Genomic DNA, 20,082 nt, shown 5'->3' with positions numbered 1-20,082 from the left:
GTGGCTAGTGTTGTCAGAAAAAAATGAGCAACAAGCCTGGCACACGACGCGGACAACGAATAGATGACGCACGCTTGCGTGAAAAGCTGCCAGAACAACGATAAATTATATAAACGTAAGCGCGGGAAAAGAAAAGACCATTCATTTGCTTGAATGGTACGCTGGTATCAACCGACGCGTGACAACAAAAAAGAAAGTACGCAGAGCTGTGGACCCTGTCCAAAAGTTTGCGCAAGAGCAATAAAGGATATAGATTGGCCAAAAAGCAGTCTAGAAAGCATCTCCCTCGACATGGTGACCATGCTTGCGGATAAGTTTCGGTGGGCATCCACACCTGGGCGTCCCCTAGCCTCGAGAGCCTCGGTACGCTTGTTCTCGCTGCAACAGTTAATGAAAAAAGGCCAAGTCATTCCTCCAGGCCAATGACAAGCAGAGCAGTGGGTACGTACCAGTGAGAAGTTGGAGTGTGTTTAGGGGCGGTAGACGGAGAGTGTCTCGGTCCACCCTTCGTCTTCGGGGTTGTAGTCCTAGTAGACGGAGTAGACATGGGCTTCGCCTGGCTCGTCGACGTGGCGTTCGACGCGGGAAAGAGCATCGGTGGGCCATCCTCAAAGATGTCATTTTGTGCGCCTTGCTTGAAATTATACCTATCGTTATAGAGGGGTGGATGGTGCTCGGGTTCGGCATCTGCACACCATGATAATAATATTGAAATTCAGCCGATACGATGCCATCACATGACAGTGAAAGACTGACGTTATTACGTTCGAGTTGGAGCCAATAGAACGGTTGCTTTGCTCCCGACACGCAGTCCTTTGGATTAGGAGGTATATGCCTGTCAGGATCGCCGCCACAGAGACGAGGGACCTTGGGCTTGGCAAGACGTTTCGGGGAAGTACCTCCTGTCACGCCACAGCGGAACATATTCGAGTACACTTGTGGTGAGGAATTTCAGTATACCCTGCTTCGACGGAAGCGCCAGAATCAACTTACTTTGTTCAGTTCCCGAATCAGCACGATGTTGCTAAATCAGAATAAAGTATCAGTCAGCGCCTTGACGCAATCCATAAACACTTACCCAGGTCCTAACAAGAAAGACGGACATTAATCAGCTTGTTGTCGTGGGGGCAAGAGTCAGCATGTCTTCTCACCACTGGCAAATACACTTTCCATGGGGGCAGTGCGGCATATGCGCAGGAACGTCGAAGTGACTGAAACGGTACCACACACATATTTGTTGGATAGAAAAAACGACAAAGTCCTCGGGTTGGACTTTGTTTACGTCCGATTCGTACACAATCGAAAGGGCACAACCCCCTGTATCATTTTTACCGTCGTATCTGGAACACTTTCTTGTCAGTAATGTATAAGAGCTATGTGCTCACACGTACGGTATTGCCTCGGCGGGTGGCCAGCTAGGGACAGAGTGAGTCATGTTTACCAATTATGGTCCGGACGTCAGCTCACGGCATGGGGAATTCATATTTCCTGTCTGGGTGAATTTTCCATTGCCTGACTCCCAGTAACTCGATGCATCCTTATTGCACACAGTCTCGACTACGGCTGTTGTTCCAGCCTCCAGTTGGAAACTGTCTTGCGGGTGTGGTGGATAATCTAGAAAGCCATGGAACCACCACCCTTTGAACGGGCGATAGCGCAAGGGAGTGCAGGGACGATTATCGCCTGGATAAGCGGTGGGCGTGTGCACGGTCACATTGAAGCCCCACGAGGATGGGTGGGCCCTGTTCAGGGACGACAAGTCATGAGCACCATGCAGAAGGTGGTTTTGTTCAACATACAACTAAAACCGTTTTAACAAACTTGAGCCTCGGTCATATGAAAGCAGGGGCAGGAGATCTTACCAAGATATGGGCGTTCACGAGGGAAATGCATTTCGTGAGGACAAGCACCGTCACCAGGACGGCACGAACGCCAATGACAGACATTGAGAACGATCAAAAGCTACGAGGGAGCTCTGCGCAAGCTATGCGAAAAGAACGTTGGTGGAGGGAGCGGCAACAAGAGAGCGTTGAGGTCGAAGTGGAAAAGGGGATGGATGGGAGGGGAGTGTCCAAGAACGGATCGGTATAAAAGGGCATCTGTTCCCTTAAATTCGGCAACCAAGCCGGCGTCAAAATCAAAACCCAAATTATGCATAATATGCATTGATGATCGTACTTAAATAGCCTTGACTAGGGCGTTGAGGTCCAATATTCGAGCTCAGGATATAACTACATAGTATCCGTGACTTGGGGGAACACTCGACGTTGGATACAACAGTATCCACGGTATTTGCCTCGATAAGACGTAGTTATTAGACAATGAAGGAAGGAACACCGAAAGTATATGGTGTCGCAGATATTTGCGATCAAAAGATTTATTGATGATGTTATGATCTCATTATGGCCAACTTTCCAACAGATCAGCTTTTGAACGACAACGGTATGTACAGGCCACCAACCGCGCTTTCGATGGTCACGACATATATATCCTGGGACGGTCGCGGGTTTACTCCGATCCAACTCAGCGCAGATAATGGCCGAACGAGGCCATTTCGGAGCCACACTCATCAGAATTGCCTAGACACCACTGGGGTGGAGGCATGCCTCAGCGAGTTCTCGAGTTTTATGAGCAGGTCAGAAAGTCCTCGGTTCTGTGGCCTGCTTATGTAAACCATATGGAGTCGTCAAGAGTGCCAAAAATGTCTCTCACCAAACACAACAAGCGAAGAGGAACTTCATTACATAGTAAACATTGATCAGAACGAAAAATAGTTCGGAAGAATTTTCGTAAAAATCAAAATGGCTTTGTTGTGGTTGAGGAAATGAGTCTATTTTGCCCATATCTTCATTTGTGGAGGTTACACGCAAATTCCTCTGAATATTTTGTAGAAATCCATTATCTGCACCATATCCCCAATTTATAAGCGATCATGGAGATAGGAAGCACAAATGGCAATTTTTGTTATGGTTTATTTGTGCGTCCCACGCTAAGCCCGCCCTCGACACTTGACCTGGACTCATATTTCTGGGAATCTGCCTTGCACTTACATAACGCTGACACAGGCACCGGCTTCTCTACTTAGCTTATATTGCTCATAAGACTTGATACATTAGGGAATGATGCAGAGTTTGATGGTGCGCTGGGGCGGTCAGACACGGAGGGCCTTTCTGCATCGTCGTCATCGCTCAGGTTCGCCATATGCAAAAACACCATCCCAATCCTCGCACTCTCCTTCTCCCCAACCTTCCGTTGAATCAAGGATCCCAATCAGGTTTCCAAGGCTCGTCAAGCCCAGATAGAGTAAGAAGGATGCTAAGAACAGGGCTTCAGCTAGATGCCACGGAGGTTGCAAAGATGGCAGGTGAGGCTCTGACCGAGCTAAGGATGACGCATCAATTCCAAATTGAACCACTGTCAAAAATATGCGCGTCATTGATAGGAATCATTACTAGAAAGCATGTGTAATAGAGTTATACATAATGCGGCAGAGTTGCAGGAATAAACTCGCCGAAGGTACCGAAATCCGATCTCTTACTTACTGTATGTAATACACCGATCTTTCCGACCAGGTATCGAAGCGGGCATTGGTGTTCAACATCCCCACTGGCCAGGGAGAGACGCGACCAAATAAGCAAAAATAGAAGGCTATTAGGTGGGACAAGTATTTAGTTGCCAGCCTGAGAGGACGTATCTTCAGCATGTGTTGGGGATTTCGCAACTGGGGATATCGGGTATTTTGCCGATTGCCCAAACGCGTGCAATCGGGGGGGTGTCCGACTCCTCACAAATTGATTGCAGATTTCTGCAAGTACCGTTGTATCCACGCTCGATAGTAATATCAGTTCAGATATTGCCAATTAGGAACTTCTCATCACAAAGGTCGTATCAAGCTGTAATATCAGGCAGGACATATCAATTGGACCTCGAAACTTAGTGCCATGGTGATCACTGCATATGCCTTTCGTCCTTCACCATTGCGTCTACTATGATATACCTATCATGCACATACAGTGAGAGAACCTGGTTCTCCTGGATCTGATGCCCACTGCCCCGCTCGCTGCTATACCCTGCTTCATCCGCCGCTCCATACTGGTGCCCACATTCACGCTTAGGCACAACCCATGTAACCGCCATGCCTTGCCGCGAGCGCGATTACCTCTACCGTCGATAAGATTTTCCTCCTGCATGCTTGAAAACCTAGATTTTGCTGCCCGGGCCCGCCCCTGTCAGTCCTTCCCACTGACCATTCCTTTCGCTGCAATCAGAGGACATATAATATGGTCGATGGCTGTGTTTTCCCTCCCTGCAAAATTCTTGGGCAGATGCTAGCACACTCGGCTCACGCGAGAAATCTCACCACAGAGAATTAATGTTGGCGCCTGTATTATCCTAAGTCAAATCCTCACATCTGCGGTATTCTCCATCATACTCTATTCCACATTGCGTGGTAGATGACCAGAATCAGAGCTAAATTCAGTACTCGGCACTTGAGTTCTGCACAGCGTCTACATTTCTCCGTGGTGCCTGGGAAGTGACTCGATTATGAACCCGCGAACTTCGGCGGCATCACCCGATATGGTCTCTGAACGGCCTGAACTGCGCTGCACAAAATGAAGTCATTGTAGGTGGGGTCGGGGGTCCACGTCCCGTCTACCTAGTGGTCCATACTAAGCGCTAGTGCCTCACCCAGCCCCAATTTTCTCAGCCCTGCAGCATGTACGGAAGTTAAGGGCCAGGGGCTATCACTTGGGGTTTATATCGTGGCAGCAAGGGGGGATGTGTGCAATTGCGGTGGCGTGTCAGGTAGTTGGAAATGACATGTCCTCGACCTTTGAGAGATTCTCTGGCAACGATATTGTAGAAGTCTGGAAATATAACCTTCCATGCACAAACCTTTATTCAAGGATTTTGAGGCAAGCGGTACGCGCGGGCGTCACCGACCCACCGCTTCCTAGAGTTTGGTCCAACGTTCTCTTCTGAGCAACAGTCTAACAACCGTTTTTTTTTAGGGCGCCCTGCATCTCCGGTCTCGTTCCTTGTTCTTTACGGACGGGCATTGTTGCAAGATGCCTGAAACTAAGGTCCTTGCTCAGCAGCGTCACTGTGATAGATGTGACACTGATATCATCCAAGAATATGGAAAGATCGTCAATGTGACGCGCAAGTTACCAGAAATACTACATGAGCCCTCGACCTCACATAATGGGGCCTCAGATTCGTCCAATGAGGCTCTGGGCTTTCTACCAGTCCAACACTGTTCTGATGGCCCATACCAAAGACAAATCGGAGTTAGGCCCTGGCATAGACATTCGTGCCAGTGGTGGGGGTGTTGACGATACGGGGAAGCGTACCCCTGTATCTCCGGTGTGGTAACAGTTTTGGATCCATCTATCGGTAGGTGCTTGATATGACAAAGTGGCATAATCAGGGTCTTCATAAGGTACTTTGCTGTCGAGGCTTGCGTATGCTCACTGACAAATATGATTGCAATCAATCTTTTTTGGATGACAATATGTGTGTTAAATAAAATTAGACTAGACGCGTTGCTTAACTGTAACATGGTAAAAGGGAAATGGTATCCCTCAATATGGAGATCTGAGGAAGAAAATTACGGCGCTCAGCGTATCTTATACGACTGGTGCCAATATTGCTTACAGCAATTGCCTGTGATAAAGTTATTGAGACCGCGTGGTATCGGTGAAAGTACGCGACTCTGTCGGTATATATAAGCGTCGTCAGCCGCAATGATGTGAAGTAGAATCAAACAATATTCAAGTTGAATGTTGAGAACGTGTGCTATGGAGCGACGAGTTCGTACAGCACATCCACATCGAGCGAACTCGCCGACAGCACATTCCGCTACGTGACTACTTGTCACAACCTTTTCTTCTTATTTTTTATTCGACTTATCGAATAAACTTATTCATTTTTGATTATTTTTTTTCATTCTCGCATATATGATGATTTTATCTTTTTTTTTTTATCTTATATCATTGTATATTACTTATAGCTTTACTATATATAATAGTTCTCGCATATAGTGAATGATTTACTATAGACAACGTTATTCGTTAGAATGTTCATATGTGCACATCGCTGGGTGCCACGCGTGCACGATGACCCCCACGATGACCCCCGTGTCTCAGATGAGCTAATAACTATTCACTATGATATTCTCTGCAAAAATCTTTGCGAAAGTTCAATTGCTTGTCACCTGATTACATAAGCTTTATGTAACCCAAACACGCCCACACAGTACGTGGTCCTTACATTTTTGACCACAAGACCGCGTGGTGATAAGACAGAACTATCGCCACCGGCCCTCTACCGGTATTGTTTGTCATCTGGTCCAACCGGGACTGCGGAGTCTAAGTGGCCTTCTGAGTGTTTATGGGGCTCCTGTCGTTAACTCCCACGTTCACCCAAGGCTTCATTCTGGGACAAGTATCCGTTCTAGTGTTCCTTGGCTACGTTCTGCGCTATCTTTTCTTCGACACAACGGGGCCTCAACCCGTGTCTACTGGTGATGACGATAGCCAGGATGATCAAGCCGAGGGCGAGCCGAGCGATTTGCCCAACTTGTTTAACCACAAAGCCCAACGCTTACACTTGGAAGACCATGAAGGGGCACACTTGGGCATGCCTGATTACGTTCAAAAGCTTCGGGACAGTTCGGAAAGTCTTGAATGGCTCAATTTCTTGCTTGCACGTGTGCGCCGCTCTGTTTTCTTGCCTCTGGTCCCGGATGAATGTCATGACCGATGGTCCTACGGTGACAGATTGCCCAATCATACCGTGAGGCTTTACGCCGGGGCCCACCAATGAGTGGTGGAGATGAAGTGGCGAGGATGAGGATCGAAAGATGGGTTCAAAGAACTCTGGATTCTTCATATTTGGCAAGCTCCGCTTCCACGTGCTGTCGCATTTAACTAACCCTTGATCCAGTCTCCCGTAAAGGTTCATTCTGTATCATTGGGGACTTCGGCGCCTAAATTGTCCAACGCTCGTGTTGTTCGTTCTTCTGAAACAGGCGAAGCGGTGCGTTCAATCCGCAATCATTTCCGTCCATCTACTTCATTTGATGGATTTCTATGCAAGATTATAAATTTTGACCTACTATATACGGATACCCTATCGATGACACTCTCTACTTCGTTCCTCTTTAATTATCCATCCGTCTCATTTGCACGTTTGCCAATTTCTCTTTCTATTTCACTCTCCCTATTTTCTGCCGTAGTAGGTTTCGTATCTTGTCACTAATGCTGGATTCTCACTGCTCTCCGCTTTCAGGTAACCATATCCCCACCAACCTTCGATACGCCCTCCTTCACGCTTTCGCTTCGGCCCGACTTCTCCCTATCACTCACACAGTCCTCACTCATGGGCTCGCGCGCCAAACTATCGGATGTGCCGAAAGTGCACCAGATGATCGCAGACAGAATTAAAGCGGCGTTCTTGGCTAAGGCCAAGGCTTACCGAGTTGCCCTACCCGGGACCTGGGAGCACAGCGACGTCTTAGGCAAAGAGAACACGGGACTTGATGTGTATGTCGAATCTTAGCGTTTCAAGCTCAGGATATTAGAACTGTAGGACGGTTTATTATTGAACTCTGTGAAGCTCAGACGACTGACTTAAAATTACACAAGACTCGAGTTTTCCTTCGCTGGATCACCGTGGTCCTCTCTCTGGTGGAGATTCTGAACCATGGTAGCTCGTTCACTGCTTGTCCTGAAGAGCACGAAGCTCTAGCAACAACCCAATTAGACAGCCCGATTGCAATCTCTAAAATTGCTGGCAGTGGATCCCATACTGACACTCCACAGCTCTGCGGAGTAGGATGTCGTACTGCTTAGTGATGCCCTCGAAAGTAATAACTGTCACTTTCCCTAAAGTCCGAGACTCTAACTGCGCCGAGTCTGTCTTTGTTCCGGACGTCCGGCCCTTCCCTTGCGCCTTCTCTGCCAATACGCCTAGGGTAACCACCCCAACGATGCTTATTTCCTTTGTTTCTTTGGTCGAGATTTCGCATTTATCTGGATTCAATGTGTCCTTGTTCGGAACGAATGACATGTTCGGCCAGAGGCCGATTTGAGATTCTGGACTCCAACGTCAATTGAGCTTGTCCTGAAGAACGGGCGTGTTACACTTCAGGATTTCTTACCACACTCTTTCAACAGTGTCCCGTGTTTCCATACGCACACAGATGAGGATGAAACGGAACCAGTATTTCCATCGTAGGATGAAATTCACGAATTCTTTCAGGAGGGTTGACACTCAGTTTCCGATGACCGTATCAGTGTTTGCATAAGCCATCAAGCCGTTAAATTGTTTTTGGCCTACTGCATCCCCAGCAGTGGGCGGCTTGACAACATGAAAAGCAAAGGTTCTGCAACCTATGCTCTGGAAACATCCTCGATGGTGCGATTAATCGCCTGGCTTCATCGAGTTGCGGATTGTTTGGGGAATCTGAGCCATACTTACAGAGTGGAGGCAACGCCACCCCTGTTCTGTACCCGTGTTGCGGATCGGGGTGCTTGACGAGATGGAGCTGTGCCGTCTTTTCCGTTTGCCGATGTAATGCACCCCCCGATGCTAAGCATGGCGAAGACCATAAGACCAGAGCGAGGAATAGGTGCAAGCAACATACGGATGATAGGCGCTGGCGAAATTAGCGTTCATCTCGAACAATGATAAAGGAAAGTGATAGCCTGGTATTTCTGGTGGACTCCCCGCGGAGGACAGGACAGGTTGGGTTTGTCACTAGTGCTCTGAGTCCACACCCTTGCTAGTTATTTGCGCGATTGAGGTCACGGACGAGCAGGAGGCTGGCTCCATTCACTGCACGACTTAGGTGTGCGAATTGCAGGTAATTGCCCGGTTAGTAAGGTATCTGCTGCGCGCTTAGGTTCAAGAGAGTATCAGAGTGCCGACGCTCTCCTCAGTGACAGCTACGTTCAGATCGGACATTGGTTCTACGGTTCCAGTTCTTTATTATGTCCTCCATCTCTGAAGACATCAGTGGCCAACCGTCCTCAAAGGCACTTGGGGCCCGTCTACATGCAACACGCGCATTCTCCGGTTCATTTTATTGGACGATGATGGCTTTCTTTCTACATTAGCGAAAGCAAAAATCGTCGTCGGCATCGGCATTGCCACTCATACTGCCATACGGAAGTGTCATATTATATACGTATTCGTGCCCTGGGCATGGGAAGCCTACGATAGATGTATACTAACGCCGGTTGCTCGCGCGACTCGGGTTTCGGGGTGATTTGGGCCGACAGCTGCCTCCTGCATGAGTTTCCAGCTAGCATTGTTCTTCCGTCCAGGCGACTGAGATAGATCGATGGCTGCTCTTGGCTGCTGTGCTACGTTTTCCACATTTCCTTCACCTTATCGAGACCTCTGCTCATGTTCACCGGTGAGGAAGATAGCTGGGCTGGTCGAACCAAGAGACGGAAGGTTTCCCCTCCCCCAAACCCTCAGGCTTGGCGGATCATGAAATAATGTACTACGACATGCCAGACTGCACGCAAAGGCTGGGGGACTCAGAGACCCGAACGGCTTAACCCCTTGCTTGCAAATGTGCGCTGAATCCGTTCTTAGCTTTTAATTCAGGACAACTGGTGCTTCTATCCTTTCATCTTCGCCAACCTCTACCGCAGTATTCTAACTTTCTCTGCTAATCACCTCCCACCGTGTTAAGTAACAATGTTCTCCCCAAGTTAGCCCTTGATGCCTCCTCGTCTCCCCCTCTCGCTCACAAGTCTCCACTGATTGGCTCACGCGCCAAACGTGCCAAAACTGTACCAGATCGTTGAGGGAAAAATGAAGGCCGCTTTTGAAAGGCAGACCCAGCCATTGTACCTAGAATCGGGGAACATAGAGACATCGTAGACACTGAAGGGCAAGTTTGCAGAGCTTTAGCGTGGTTCGACGCCTTTTATAGGGCTGTAGTGGGTGTCCTACCATTATTGGACTATGCGAAGCTCAAATGACTAGAGGCTTGAGATTATTGTCCTTCACTGGATTATGGGCGTCTCCTTTCCGATAGGGACCATACCTCATATAATGATACCAGAGCACAGATCGAACGGCATGTTTAACATCAAAATCTCAATCCGACATATAAGGCCCTATGACAACCATTACAAGTACAAGTACAGGGAGAGAATCCCAATGCCGACACTGTGCACCTCCGCGAAGCGCAATGTCCCGCTAACGATCCACTCGAAAGTAATCGTCAGTGATGACTGCCACCTTTTCTAAAACACGAGACTCCAACGGCACCGGGTCAGGGTTTGTTCCGGGCCCCCAACCCTTCCCCTGCACCTTCTCCGCCAACAGACCTAGTGTAACCGCTGCCACGATATGTATTTCCCTTGTTTCTTTGTTGTGCGAGTCGAGGTGTCGCATTTTGTCTGGGATAAACGCGCCTTTGTTTGCAACGAGAAATGAGATATACTCGACACTGTACATCTGCCCCTTTGCGCGCTTGTTCCACTCTAAACATTTCGAGAATAGCTGGTACAACTGGGTCCTATGTGTGTCTTGCATATCAATAACCTCATGGCTAACCCCCACAGGACGTTTGACTCCATAGATAACTTCAAAGAGTGGGTAGATAGTTTGGACCTCGAATTGACGAGTCTGTTCTCCAGCATATTCTCTATCCCAGTTGGGACCAAGCGTGGACTGAAGTCCATTGAATGACATGCTCCGCCAGCGGCCACACACAATTTGAGATTCTGTGGATGCTTTAATGTCAACTGAGTCGGCTTCAAAAGAATGGGTACCTACCATGCTTCTGCATTTCTTTGTACACCCTTTCAAAAGTGCCCCGTGTTTCCACACTCGCATTCAAATGAGGGTGTAGGGGAGCCAGTATTTCGTGATGGACCTTTCGGACCAGAATACATCGTAGGAAGAAATCTATGAATTCCTCCAGGGGTCGAAACTCACTTCTCGACGACCGTATCAGCGTCGAATTCCGGCTGCTTGCATACGGCATCAAGTCATAAAGTCGTTTTTGGTCTACTACGTGCGCAGTAGTGGGCGCGTCGATACCATCAAAGGTGAAGATTCCGCAAAACCAACCGCTTATCGCTCTAGAAGCGTCCTCGATGCTGCGATTAATCGCCTGAAATTCCTTTGCCATTTGTCCAGGTTCAATGTCATCGTCAAGCTGTAGATTGGCACGGAGAGAGCTATGATCCTCTCGCGCGATCTTGAGTTCTTTCGCAAGGTTCTCCGCCCTGTTCTTCTCTTCCCGAAGCTGGTGCCGCAGATTATCCAACTCGATATTTCGTTGTTCTGCTTGATGGACTTCATGAGCAAGCCTCTCATCCCCGTATATTTGCTGATGATCCTGCCACTGGGGTGGCTGCACTGGTTTGGACGGTGACTGCGGAGCAGTCCGCGACGAAGAGAGCGAAGTCCTCGGTTGTGCTTCGGATCCTACGCTGGGCAACGGGGGCTGAGGCGTAGGCCGTTGCGAATGGCCCGGAGATGCTGAGCCTTGATTGCTCGGCGAAGGCGACGCCACCCTTGCCCCGTTTCTATGTCGCGGATCGGGAGGATACCCTGAGGTGGATTGAGATTGGTGACGTTGACGAGGTGGGATCTGAGGTTGAATGATTTCAATATACTCATATGATGTACCCCTGGGCGCTGTTCATGAGGAAGACAATGAGAGAAAGGAGAAGATCAAATACAAGCAACATACGTATGCCAACAATCCCAGGCGTAGACGTTTGGTACATCTGCTCGCGAGGATTCTGACAAAAACGATATCTATCTGAGACCATGGGCAATGACAGAGAAAGGCGACACTTGCCTCTCTACTCCTGGTGAACATATTCGGATCGAACAGAGGAACAGGCAGATGCGTCAGTCACTCAGCACCAGCACCGTCAGCGCTCTGAGTCACACACGAGCTGGAACCACGGCTCCCTTCGCTGCACAGCTTAGGTGACGCTAATTGCAAACGATTGCACCCAGTCACCCGATCAGGAAGGTGGCCCTGTCAGGGGTCCATCTCGTGGGCGCTTAGGCTTAAGGATGCGCCCGAGTGGCAACACCTCACTCGTTAAAAACCTCCGGATCTGAGATTGAGGTTCTGGTTCGCGATGTCAGGTCTGCATCGGCATCTTGTAGCTTTTATCACTCCCAGAATATTGCAGGACCCCGGAAACAGCCTTGGCGCACATTCTTCCCATATCGAGCAGCCTCAGGGCGTGGCCTGTGCAATACGGATTATTTATTCAAGCGATTCAGTCCTCCGGCATTCCTCCCCATCCGTCCCTTTTATCGGACGATGAAGGCATTCGCAAGCGAGCTCTATGCTGGCCAGAGCAAAATAATCATCGCCATCGACATCGGCACTTCAAATACAGGCGTCTCATATGCATACTTGTACCCGAGGTATGTCAGACTGGCTGGCTACAGTAACGCCCATAGAAATTTAACCGCTCGCGCTTAGCGGTCCTCAAGCTGTGACTCGTGTCTCAGAGTGGCCGGGCCAGCCACCACACCGAGGAGAAAGCAAGATACCGACTCTCATCTGGTACAATAGGCAAAACCAGGTCGATCCCTCTAATCCATTATATTAGCCATGTCGGTTAAGCTGACATCGATTCAGGCGGTCGCGTATGGAGCGGAAGCTGTCACTGCGGAGACCCAAAACGATGCGGCGGATTATGGCTGGAGACTAGCGAAACAATTCAAGCTCCACCTCCATCCCTCGACAATGAGACAGAAGTATAACCTAGCGATCGAGCGTGCGCCTGAGGGGTTTGTTTCTCATTGATTACATCTGACCATTCATAATCAGCGCTTCCTCCTGGGGTTGGACTGACACAAATATATCAAGATTTCCTGGCATACCTACTCGCTAACACTCGTCAGTATTTCGTGGATCACGTAGTTGACGGTGTGCGAGTCTGGAACCAGTACTTTCCAGCCTCAGACATCGTCATCGCCCACCCCAATGGATGGGGCATTCGTGAACAAGACTTCCTTCGGAGCGCTGTCGCGGCTGCGGGTTGGACTCGAGATAGCGGCTCTCCTAGGATTCATTTCATAACGGAAGGAGAGGCCAGTGTGCACTATTGCATGTTCCATGCCGACCTTGCGCCTAGGTTCCAAGTGCGTCCACCCCCTCATGTAAGGTCATGCGCGTTGTATCACCCACTTCCTTCTCTGTAGCGAGGCATCAGCCTCCTGGTGTGTGATGCTGGTGAGTTGTTGCGCATCTCTTGATGGGGTCTTTGACTGAGTTGGTCGACCGTCAAGGTGGATCGACCGTCGACTCGACCACCTACCAAGTTATCGCACCCCAGCCTCAATTCAAAATGAAGGAGATTAAAGCATCTGCGTGTATGGATGGTTTAAATTATCTGTGGCCTGCGGGGTCTAATCATTGGGAAACCACTGTAGGTGTGCAAGCTGGGGGAATATTTGTCAATCTCGCCGCCGAGCAGTATCTTCGTCAAGCTCTGCGCACGGTCAGAATGATGACCGCTCAGGATCTTGAAGAAGCTGTGGCAAAGGCCGTGACGGATTTCGAGGCAAATACGAAGAGGGCCTTCCAAGGAAGCAATGGAAGAGGAACCCTCGACTTGGGTGCCGGCAGACTGACGGTAGAAAACCTCGGGATACGGAGGGGTAGAATGAATTTAGACGGGTAAGTCCAAGAACTCTGGTTCCTAGGTTCTGGTGCAGTTCTGAATTGATCCGTTTCCGAAGAAATACGATAGAATCGTTTTTCAAGCCGCTCGTCGACCAAATAATTGCGAGTGCCCTGGAGCAAATGGAAGGACTGAGGGTCGATGTAAGCAGGAAATCGTTCCCTTCAGTGCGCTTGAAGAGTGACCTAACTGTCCGGTAGCATGTGCTACTGGTGGGAGGGTTCGGTGAGAGCCCATATTTGCGCGAGGCGCTCCGTAACTCTGTCAGCAACTCACAAGTTACCATTGTCAACGATTCAACGTAAGTCATTCCAAACCTGTACGACTTTGGAAGACTCGTTAAAACCCCACCGCGCCCTGACATTAGCGCCAAGGCGGTGTCTGACGGAGCTGTCATTTGGTGTTCGAAGCAGTCGGTCGTAGCTCGAGCCTGCCGATTCCAATATGGGATTGTGGGTCGAGTAATGTATAATCCCCAGAACCCCAAGCATGTTGGGCGACGGGTCACAAGAGATATTGATGGGATCAATTGGATACCAAACACTTGGTTCCCGATCGTGCGAAGAGTGAGTGGCGCTGGCAATTTCCCGTGCTCATCCCCAATGTCACTCATAGGGCGATATAATGGCACCCGGCCAAGGGGTAACACGAGCTTTCTCAAGGGCATACAGTCACAGTCGACCGGATTTGGGCTCGTTTTCAACTCCGCTTTATGTTTTCACGAGGGTGAGCGAGCCCGATCCTTACTGGGCCTTCGACACTGAAGGTACGTGCGGTACTTGGAGTCCATCAGGCTTAATCAGCTGACGAATCCCTCAAGTGCGGCCGAATCCAACTCCTGGTATTGAAAAGGTGTGCGATTTGGTCGCCAATCTAAGTGGTCTTTCAGGAGGGCTCGAACAGAGATCTGGACCTTCCGGGACCTTCTGGCATCTCGACTTCCGAGTTGGTATCGAGTTCGGAGGCACAGAGCTGGTTGCTTATATAGAGTGGACCGAACGGGTAACTGTGCAACCTCTTCGACATTATCGCTCAAACTCAATTTATCTTCTTAGGGGATGATACGGCGAGGCTCGGCGACGATTATTCCGCATTCCATCATCTGAGACGACGAAACACTACCGCATTCGTTTCGTAACTTTATCGCCAATGCAACACCACCGATTGCAAGCGTCGTTTGTTTCCCTCCAGGTGTATGTATTTTGATTATGGTTGTCAGAATGGTCACCATTTCTGTCCATCATTGAAGCAGCGGCCGCGACATAGTGGGAAATAGTTACATCATACACGGGTGTTGATATGATGCAAGAAATTATCAGGGTCTCAAATGGACCAAGGGGATTTTCCGTCACTGAAAGAGATCACAATCCTCTTAATCGCCAAAGAACTGTGCCGTTAATGTCCTTGTCTTCCCTCATATTTGCATTTTTTGTTCTCGAATACCCCTGGGGCTGCAATTGATTTCAACCCAAAGTCCCCACACAGGTTACAATGTGTTCCTCCCGTTTTCATGTCAGCTTTTCGAAGAAATCCATTGATTTGGAGTCATGAGATGCTCGACAAGGAGTGGACGAAGCCAAAAGGAAGAGCCTCCGCTTTTGCATCCAGCCCGGAGGGAAACGAGCAGCCAACATGTTCATTTCCAGTTGGGCTGACTGCATAAGTATGGCGCCAAATTCTACGCATGCGCTGCTGATCCGCAGAGGCGTTGGATGAGTACTGTGCGTATCGAATCATTCCAACACGGTGGTATATACTAGTATTGCACAGGGCTGCCCTTGGCAAGCGATAAGAAACAGACGGACTGAGAGCCATTGAAAGAAAAAAACAAACCCGGCAAACTGATCAGTTCCCTCAGCGGTCGCGGACCAAACCCCTACGGTGCCATAGGTACATCTGTCAGGAGCCATTGAATACACGCTCTCTTCAGTGACCCGAAATCCATTCGTATGGGTTGGTGCGCGTGCACGAACTTCCGGTTCGCTTAGCTGCCAACCAGTACGTCATCTTCGTCGGGTCTCAGAATCTGTGCGCTTGCAATCTTTTCTGGAGTAATCCGGCTGCTTGTCCACGGCCGCTGGCTAGTATGACCATCACAACCGTCTGACCGAACCCTGTAGATTGATGACAGCTAGGCTCGATCCTGGAAACACCACGCTCGAAATCCGAAGCAGCCCCAGAGTAATGGAAGGATCACGTCGCTCCCCTTGTTAAGCACGCAACCAGAAATACTTCGAGAATTTCTCAGCCATCACTCATGTCTCAGACAGAAGGGTACAATTACGTTGTGGGCCCGCGAGGACGGAACCCGACTCTCAGGCTCACACGAAGGCCGCATGTCGTCGACGATGTTATCTCCAACTGTTCAGTATCCTCCTTCCTGCTTACAACGCGCCTCTCTGCCTGCCAGTGAGCCGACATCGCATGTGGAGCTTGACGTCCATCTTCTACACAACCACCAGGTTTCTCCTCACTGAGCTCCGGCCAATCATGTCCCGATCCATGCCGAAGACAACTCAATGGTTGCAAAATTTGGGGCAAACACCACAATTGCGCTTGAACCAATCGACACGGTCATTGGAGTCTTCGATGCGGTGCGTCAGGGATTTAGCTTGCAAGCCATTGCGATGAGCACGCTCTGGAACACCCAGTTCGTTTATTGACAATCGGAATTCACCCTTATGTCCCTACTCGCTAACACTCGTCGGTATTTTAGGCCGCGTCCATGGCGACATAGAATCTGGAACCAAGGCTTTCTAGCTTTAGACATTGCCCCTGCCTAACCATTAGTGGAGTGTCCACAAAATCATTGAGTTCCTAACCCATCTGTTCCAGACAGCTCTCCAAACCCTTCGTCAAGGAAATAATCACCAGCCCCCCGAGGCAGATTGAAGGGCCAAGGATCAAACAGCCTTGCGACACACTTCGTGGCTCCGCTGAGAGCTCGGAAGTGCAGTGATCATCGTCAACCAACCTTTGGATTGGCTCGCCAGCAAGTCCCCACCGCATCTTGAAACGAGCGCTAAAGCAGTACCTGACGGAACTGTTATTTGATGTTCGGGGCAGTTGGTCGCGCTAGCTCGGACTTGTCGGTTCCAATACAAAATTATGGGTCGAGTGCTGCATAATCGCCGCAACTCCGGACATGCTGGGCAACAGGTCAGATATCGAGGGATTAATTGAATCACAAACACCTGGTTCCCGGTCGTGCGGGGACGTGGGTGTGGTGGCACCCAAGAACTAGTTTGGACCTTCCCCGGTCGCGCTCGTTTTCAACACTACCATGTGTGCACGAAGTGAGCTGATCCTTGTTGGGTGTTGGGTCTTCGACAAAGTGAAGCCACGCAAGCTATTTCGACGCTCGCCAGGCTCATGAAGCGCGACCGAATTCAGCTCCCATATTGAAAGGTATACGGTTTTGTCGCCGATTGGGGTGGTCTTTCAGATGGGTTAGAACAAAGATTGGCCCTTTAGAATTTCTCTCGACTTGCTTGCGGGTTGCCGTCACATCGAATTCGAGGCACAGAGCTGTTGCTGATATGAAGTGGGCAACGGATGGACATGCAAGCCTTGAAGGGGCTGAAATTCTGCTATCTGAGACGAGTTACGCAATGCATCCCTTATTTGCGAATACCATTTATTTCCTCCCGGCGTCTGAGTTTCGTTTCATTCGTTAGAACGTTGCTATTCTCGCCGAAATGATTATCATGTGTGAGCATGTACAGGAGTAAGCAGATACACGGGTGTTGATGCAAGAAACTTATCAAAAACCCAAAGGGGCCCAGCTCTCTGAAAGAGACCCTGATCCCCCTAATCTCCAAAGAACTGTGTCGTCAATATCTTGACTTTCTCTTGTATCCGCATTTCAGGGTCTCGCTTCCCCTCGACAGCAAGTATTGACTTCAACCCAAGCGTCCCCACAGAGATCACAGTATGCTCCCCCCCTTCCCCTTCGGCTTATCGAAGAAATCCATTGTTTTGGAGTCATAAGGCGCGTTGTTCTCGACATGGAATGGGACAAAGTCAAAAAGGAGGACATCCCTTTTTACTTTTAGGTTCCAATTGTACGATCGAATCACTACGTCTGGATATGATTATAGATCTCGCTCCCAGGTTGGAGGGGTTGAGGGAAGATGGCTGTCAAGAGGGATATAAGATTGTCATTCACGACAAATTGGACGATGTTGGATAGGAGTGCGTCGTGACTGTTGACTTGAGCATCCAGTGCCTTGTACGTATTGGCGCGCCAGCGTCCAGCTACAACCTGAGGTTCTAATAGGGTGTAGACAGGTGTGAGTAACAATAGATCAATCAAGACTCCAGAATCTTAACCTTGGATGCGAATTTGTTTGTATATATCCCTCAAGTGTCTATCGAGTCTTTCCGTTTTGTCCGTCCGGTTCCCGCGACCAAAAGCAGGATGAAAAGGTTTGAATATCTCATCGAACAGCACCTGGCACAATATCGAACGAAACCCGTAGTCAAGCATTTCTTCAAGTGGTCTGGGGAAACCCTTTTCAGAAACGATGATGGAGGGCACGGCATCCCCCTGAGGAATGATTCCTTCAAGGCATCGAAGTTTTGAGCATTTCCGGTTGTGAGGTCATCCCTGTTTTCAAAATGCTTCAGAGATGCATCCGCAATGAAACGAGCAGCATCTTCTATAGCGCGGTTGACATCTCTGAACTCAGTGACAATATCCCTTGCCTCGGTATCATCACCAACTTGCAGGTGCTTGCGGAGATTGGCGTAACCCGCTTGGGCCTCGCGAAGTTCCTTTGTGAGCCTGACAACATCATCTTGCAGTTCTCGTTGTCTCCTCTTCAAATCGTCGTTCGCGGAGCTCAGGGTGTTTATTTGGTTTCCAAAGTGGTCTGTAGCTTGTTTCCATGCTTCTTGATGAACAAATTGGAGCTGTTGCTGCTGCTGTTGTTGTTGTTGATAAGGGGTCAAGTATTGAGGATAAGGATTTGGGGCATTGAGCTGCTGCTGAGGCGCATGGTTCCCGGGTATCAGCCCTGGATATGCCTTGGGCCCTGGCCTTCTCCCCGCTTCCCGTGAACCACGCCCCGATGCGCGCAAGGTGGCCGTCCCTTTTCCCATCTGGATGCTTCGGGGGAACTTGAGGAGAGTCTGGCCGAGACTTGATAGGCACAGAGTCATTCTTAGTGCTAGGTCTGGAAACATCCTGATTAAGCGCTCCTCGCTGGTCGCTTGATGGCTGAGTAACTGGCTCCTGAGGCTCCTTGGGCGGAAAAGGAGGAGTAGCTTCAGTGTTTGCGCCGGGCAATTGTTTGTTTCGGATCGAGGGTTTTGGCAAGTGCCCGGATCGACCACGTTCGCTGAAGCGCCCGCAGTAACTGAAATCCAAAGATGCAAGATATTAGAGAAATTTGGCAGTCATGCCCATGTGCAACGTTCATACCTTCGCCACTTCCTACACTCTGGCATGATGGATTCACCGTTTGTCCAGTGGGAACAGAGGGATCGATCTGTCCTGTTGTCCCGTTGACGGGTCGGGCTAATGACAAAAAGGGATACAACGGAGGTCGGGCAGAGTTATTTCTTAGACGACTTACAACTGTTGGGTTAGTGTTTTGCGGTTGAGTGGATGCCATAGTATCTGTAATCTTAGATGTCTGGCGCACAGATCGGATGGGCGAGGGCGTCTAACAACCAGGCCCAGGAACAGCCCCGTGTGATTTCGAATTACATAAATGTCACTGCCACACTCTCCCGCGCAGTTCCGCACATCGGGACAATGATAGCTTATGAGCCTTGAAATGATTTCACGCACAAAGCAGGGCAATCCGATAACCTTCTCGTTGTGGGCATTTGTTAGGCAGGATCCACCTACAAGGCATTTGTGTGTTGATGACCCTGCGCTGTTGGGGATTTGGACACATTGCTGCACAAGAGTGACTGGGCGTGTGGCCCACTCGCTCGCAATTGTCGTTGATTTGCGGATTCTGTACAGGCTCGATCGATAAAGCACGCCCCACAGCACAAAGTCACGTCACCACAAGCTAGGTCACTGGTCAAGGACATTGTTCGGCATGTCCGAACTCCCGGAAACTCGGACAATCGTTTGAGCGCAGCATCCTCGGGAAAGGTTTGTGAATAATACGAGCCTATTATGCTGTTTGATTGGTGATCACCTGTTCTGAATTCCCATAAAACACAGCCTCCTTACAAATAAAAGCAGTACTGATATACGACCAACAGCACTCTTCCAACCACTCCCAAACCCTTTCTTGCAATGTCTGAAAACTTGGGCAAAGTGATACAGGAACGTCTATTACTTCAGTCGGTAATGTCCCAGCAACTTCTGCCTCTGCTCTTGGGCAACAGGCGTTCTCGGTCCCTACTGGCCCACCTCCTGATTATGAGG

General features: G+C 49.5%; 7 protein-coding genes across 7 annotated transcripts; 2 read left to right on the top strand and 5 right to left on the bottom strand.

Annotated features, from left to right (window-relative positions):
- Positions 1-73: 73 nt before the first annotated feature.
- On the bottom strand, positions 74-1,905 carry EI90DRAFT_2668495 (uncharacterized protein). Its single transcript, XM_039053435.1, has 8 exons — positions 1,863-1,905; positions 1,468-1,683; positions 1,392-1,415; positions 1,152-1,340; positions 1,079-1,085; positions 994-1,024; positions 757-902; positions 74-687 (listed from the first exon to the last, which is right to left on the bottom strand). The coding sequence occupies exons 2-8, from the start codon at positions 1,470-1,472 to the stop codon at positions 388-390; spliced, it is 702 nt and encodes a 233-aa protein (XP_038920062.1). The 5' UTR covers positions 1,473-1,683; positions 1,863-1,905; the 3' UTR covers positions 74-387.
- A 1,276-nt stretch (positions 1,906-3,181) lies between these two features.
- Positions 3,182-4,137, bottom strand: EI90DRAFT_3013773 (uncharacterized protein; the record flags this gene model as incomplete). The annotated part of the gene is made up of 3 exons (XM_039056695.1): positions 3,182-3,414; positions 3,539-3,648; positions 4,013-4,137. 3 exons carry the CDS (start codon positions 4,135-4,137, stop codon positions 3,182-3,184), a joined length of 468 nt encoding a protein of 155 aa, XP_038920061.1.
- Positions 4,138-6,393: 2,256 nt separating this feature from the next.
- On the top strand, positions 6,394-7,563 carry EI90DRAFT_3119035 (uncharacterized protein; the record flags this gene model as incomplete). The annotated part of the gene is made up of 5 exons (XM_039063171.1): positions 6,394-6,714; positions 6,783-6,869; positions 6,949-7,041; positions 7,102-7,239; positions 7,294-7,563. 5 exons carry the CDS (start codon positions 6,394-6,396, stop codon positions 7,561-7,563), a joined length of 909 nt encoding a protein of 302 aa, XP_038920060.1.
- Positions 7,564-10,693: 3,130 nt separating this feature from the next.
- On the bottom strand, positions 10,694-11,995 carry EI90DRAFT_2667557 (uncharacterized protein). The gene is made up of 5 exons (XM_039053434.1): positions 11,840-11,995; positions 11,729-11,780; positions 10,966-11,673; positions 10,804-10,903; positions 10,694-10,751 (listed from the first exon to the last, which is right to left on the bottom strand). Exons 1-4 carry the CDS (start codon positions 11,858-11,860, stop codon positions 10,833-10,835), a joined length of 852 nt encoding a protein of 283 aa, XP_038920059.1. The 5' UTR covers positions 11,861-11,995; the 3' UTR covers positions 10,694-10,751; positions 10,804-10,832.
- Positions 11,996-12,041: 46 nt separating this feature from the next.
- On the top strand, positions 12,042-15,236 carry EI90DRAFT_2991950 (uncharacterized protein). The gene is made up of 13 exons (XM_039056126.1): positions 12,042-12,426; positions 12,485-12,587; positions 12,644-12,782; positions 12,836-13,149; positions 13,210-13,240; positions 13,297-13,380; positions 13,441-13,687; positions 13,750-13,834; positions 13,892-13,992; positions 14,059-14,257; positions 14,307-14,457; positions 14,512-14,693; positions 14,747-15,236. Exons 1-13 carry the CDS (start codon positions 12,320-12,322, stop codon positions 14,795-14,797), a joined length of 1,794 nt encoding a protein of 597 aa, XP_038920058.1. The 5' UTR covers positions 12,042-12,319; the 3' UTR covers positions 14,798-15,236.
- EI90DRAFT_3043440 (uncharacterized protein) lies at positions 14,343-15,291 on the bottom strand (the record flags this gene model as incomplete). The annotated part of the gene is given in 7 exon segments (XM_039059256.1): positions 14,343-14,457; positions 14,512-14,694; positions 14,713-14,714; positions 14,750-14,820; positions 14,831-14,923; positions 14,934-15,107; positions 15,146-15,291. Coding segments are annotated over 3 exon segments (228 nt in total), but the record flags the coding sequence as incomplete, so codon positions are not given.
- Positions 15,292-17,370: 2,079 nt separating this feature from the next.
- EI90DRAFT_3043436 (uncharacterized protein) lies at positions 17,371-19,712 on the bottom strand. Its single transcript, XM_039059255.1, has 8 exons — positions 19,267-19,712; positions 19,117-19,212; positions 18,755-18,959; positions 18,232-18,732; positions 18,024-18,193; positions 17,774-17,963; positions 17,699-17,732; positions 17,371-17,627 (listed from the first exon to the last, which is right to left on the bottom strand). The coding sequence occupies exons 1-8, from the start codon at positions 19,307-19,309 to the stop codon at positions 17,502-17,504; spliced, it is 1,365 nt and encodes a 454-aa protein (XP_038920056.1). The 5' UTR covers positions 19,310-19,712; the 3' UTR covers positions 17,371-17,501.
- Between the last annotated feature and the right edge of the window lie 370 nt (positions 19,713-20,082).

The sequence above is a fragment of the Cantharellus anzutake genome, assembly GCF_015039405.1.
Source record: "Cantharellus anzutake strain C23 chromosome Unknown EI90scaffold_9, whole genome shotgun sequence".
Lineage (NCBI taxonomy): Eukaryota > Fungi > Basidiomycota > Agaricomycetes > Cantharellales > Hydnaceae > Cantharellus > Cantharellus anzutake.
The sequence above is the reverse complement of the archived record's forward strand: the minus strand, read 5'-3'. Positions and strand labels throughout refer to the sequence as shown.

Bases quoted from the DNA above. Each gene is read 5' to 3' on its own strand.
- EI90DRAFT_2668495 (XM_039053435.1), bottom strand. The intron at 1,341-1,391 runs GTACGTGTGAGC...AAAGTGTTCCAG, and splicing joins CCACCCGCCGAGGCAATACC to ATACGACGGTAAAAATGATA. The intron at 688-756 runs GTCAGTCTTTCA...CATGGTGTGCAG, and splicing joins TCCAACTCGAACGTAATAAC to ATGCCGAACCCGAGCACCAT.
- EI90DRAFT_2667557 (XM_039053434.1), bottom strand. From the start codon at position 11,860: ATGTTCACCAGGAGTAGAGAG. The intron at 11,781-11,839 runs GCAAGTGTCGCC...CGTTTTTGTCAG, and splicing joins TGTTCACCAGGAGTAGAGAG to AATCCTCGCGAGCAGATGTA. The intron at 11,674-11,728 runs GTATGTTGCTTG...CCTCATGAACAG, and splicing joins GCCTGGGATTGTTGGCATAC to CGCCCAGGGGTACATCATAT.
- EI90DRAFT_2991950 (XM_039056126.1), top strand. From the start codon at position 12,320: ATGAAGGCATTCGCAAGCGAGCTCTATGCTGGCCAGAGCAAAATAATC. The intron at 12,427-12,484 runs GTATGTCAGACT...GCTCGCGCTTAG, and splicing joins TATGCATACTTGTACCCGAG to CGGTCCTCAAGCTGTGACTC. The intron at 14,458-14,511 runs GTACGTGCGGTA...GAATCCCTCAAG, and splicing joins CTGGGCCTTCGACACTGAAG to TGCGGCCGAATCCAACTCCT.
- EI90DRAFT_3043436 (XM_039059255.1), bottom strand. From the start codon at position 19,309: ATGGCATCCACTCAACCGCAAAACACTAACCCAACAGTTGTAA. The intron at 19,213-19,266 runs GTCGTCTAAGAA...TTTTGTCATTAG, and splicing joins CACTAACCCAACAGTTGTAA to CCCGACCCGTCAACGGGACA. The intron at 17,964-18,023 runs GTTAAGATTCTG...ACACCCTATTAG, and splicing joins CAAACAAATTCGCATCCAAG to AACCTCAGGTTGTAGCTGGA.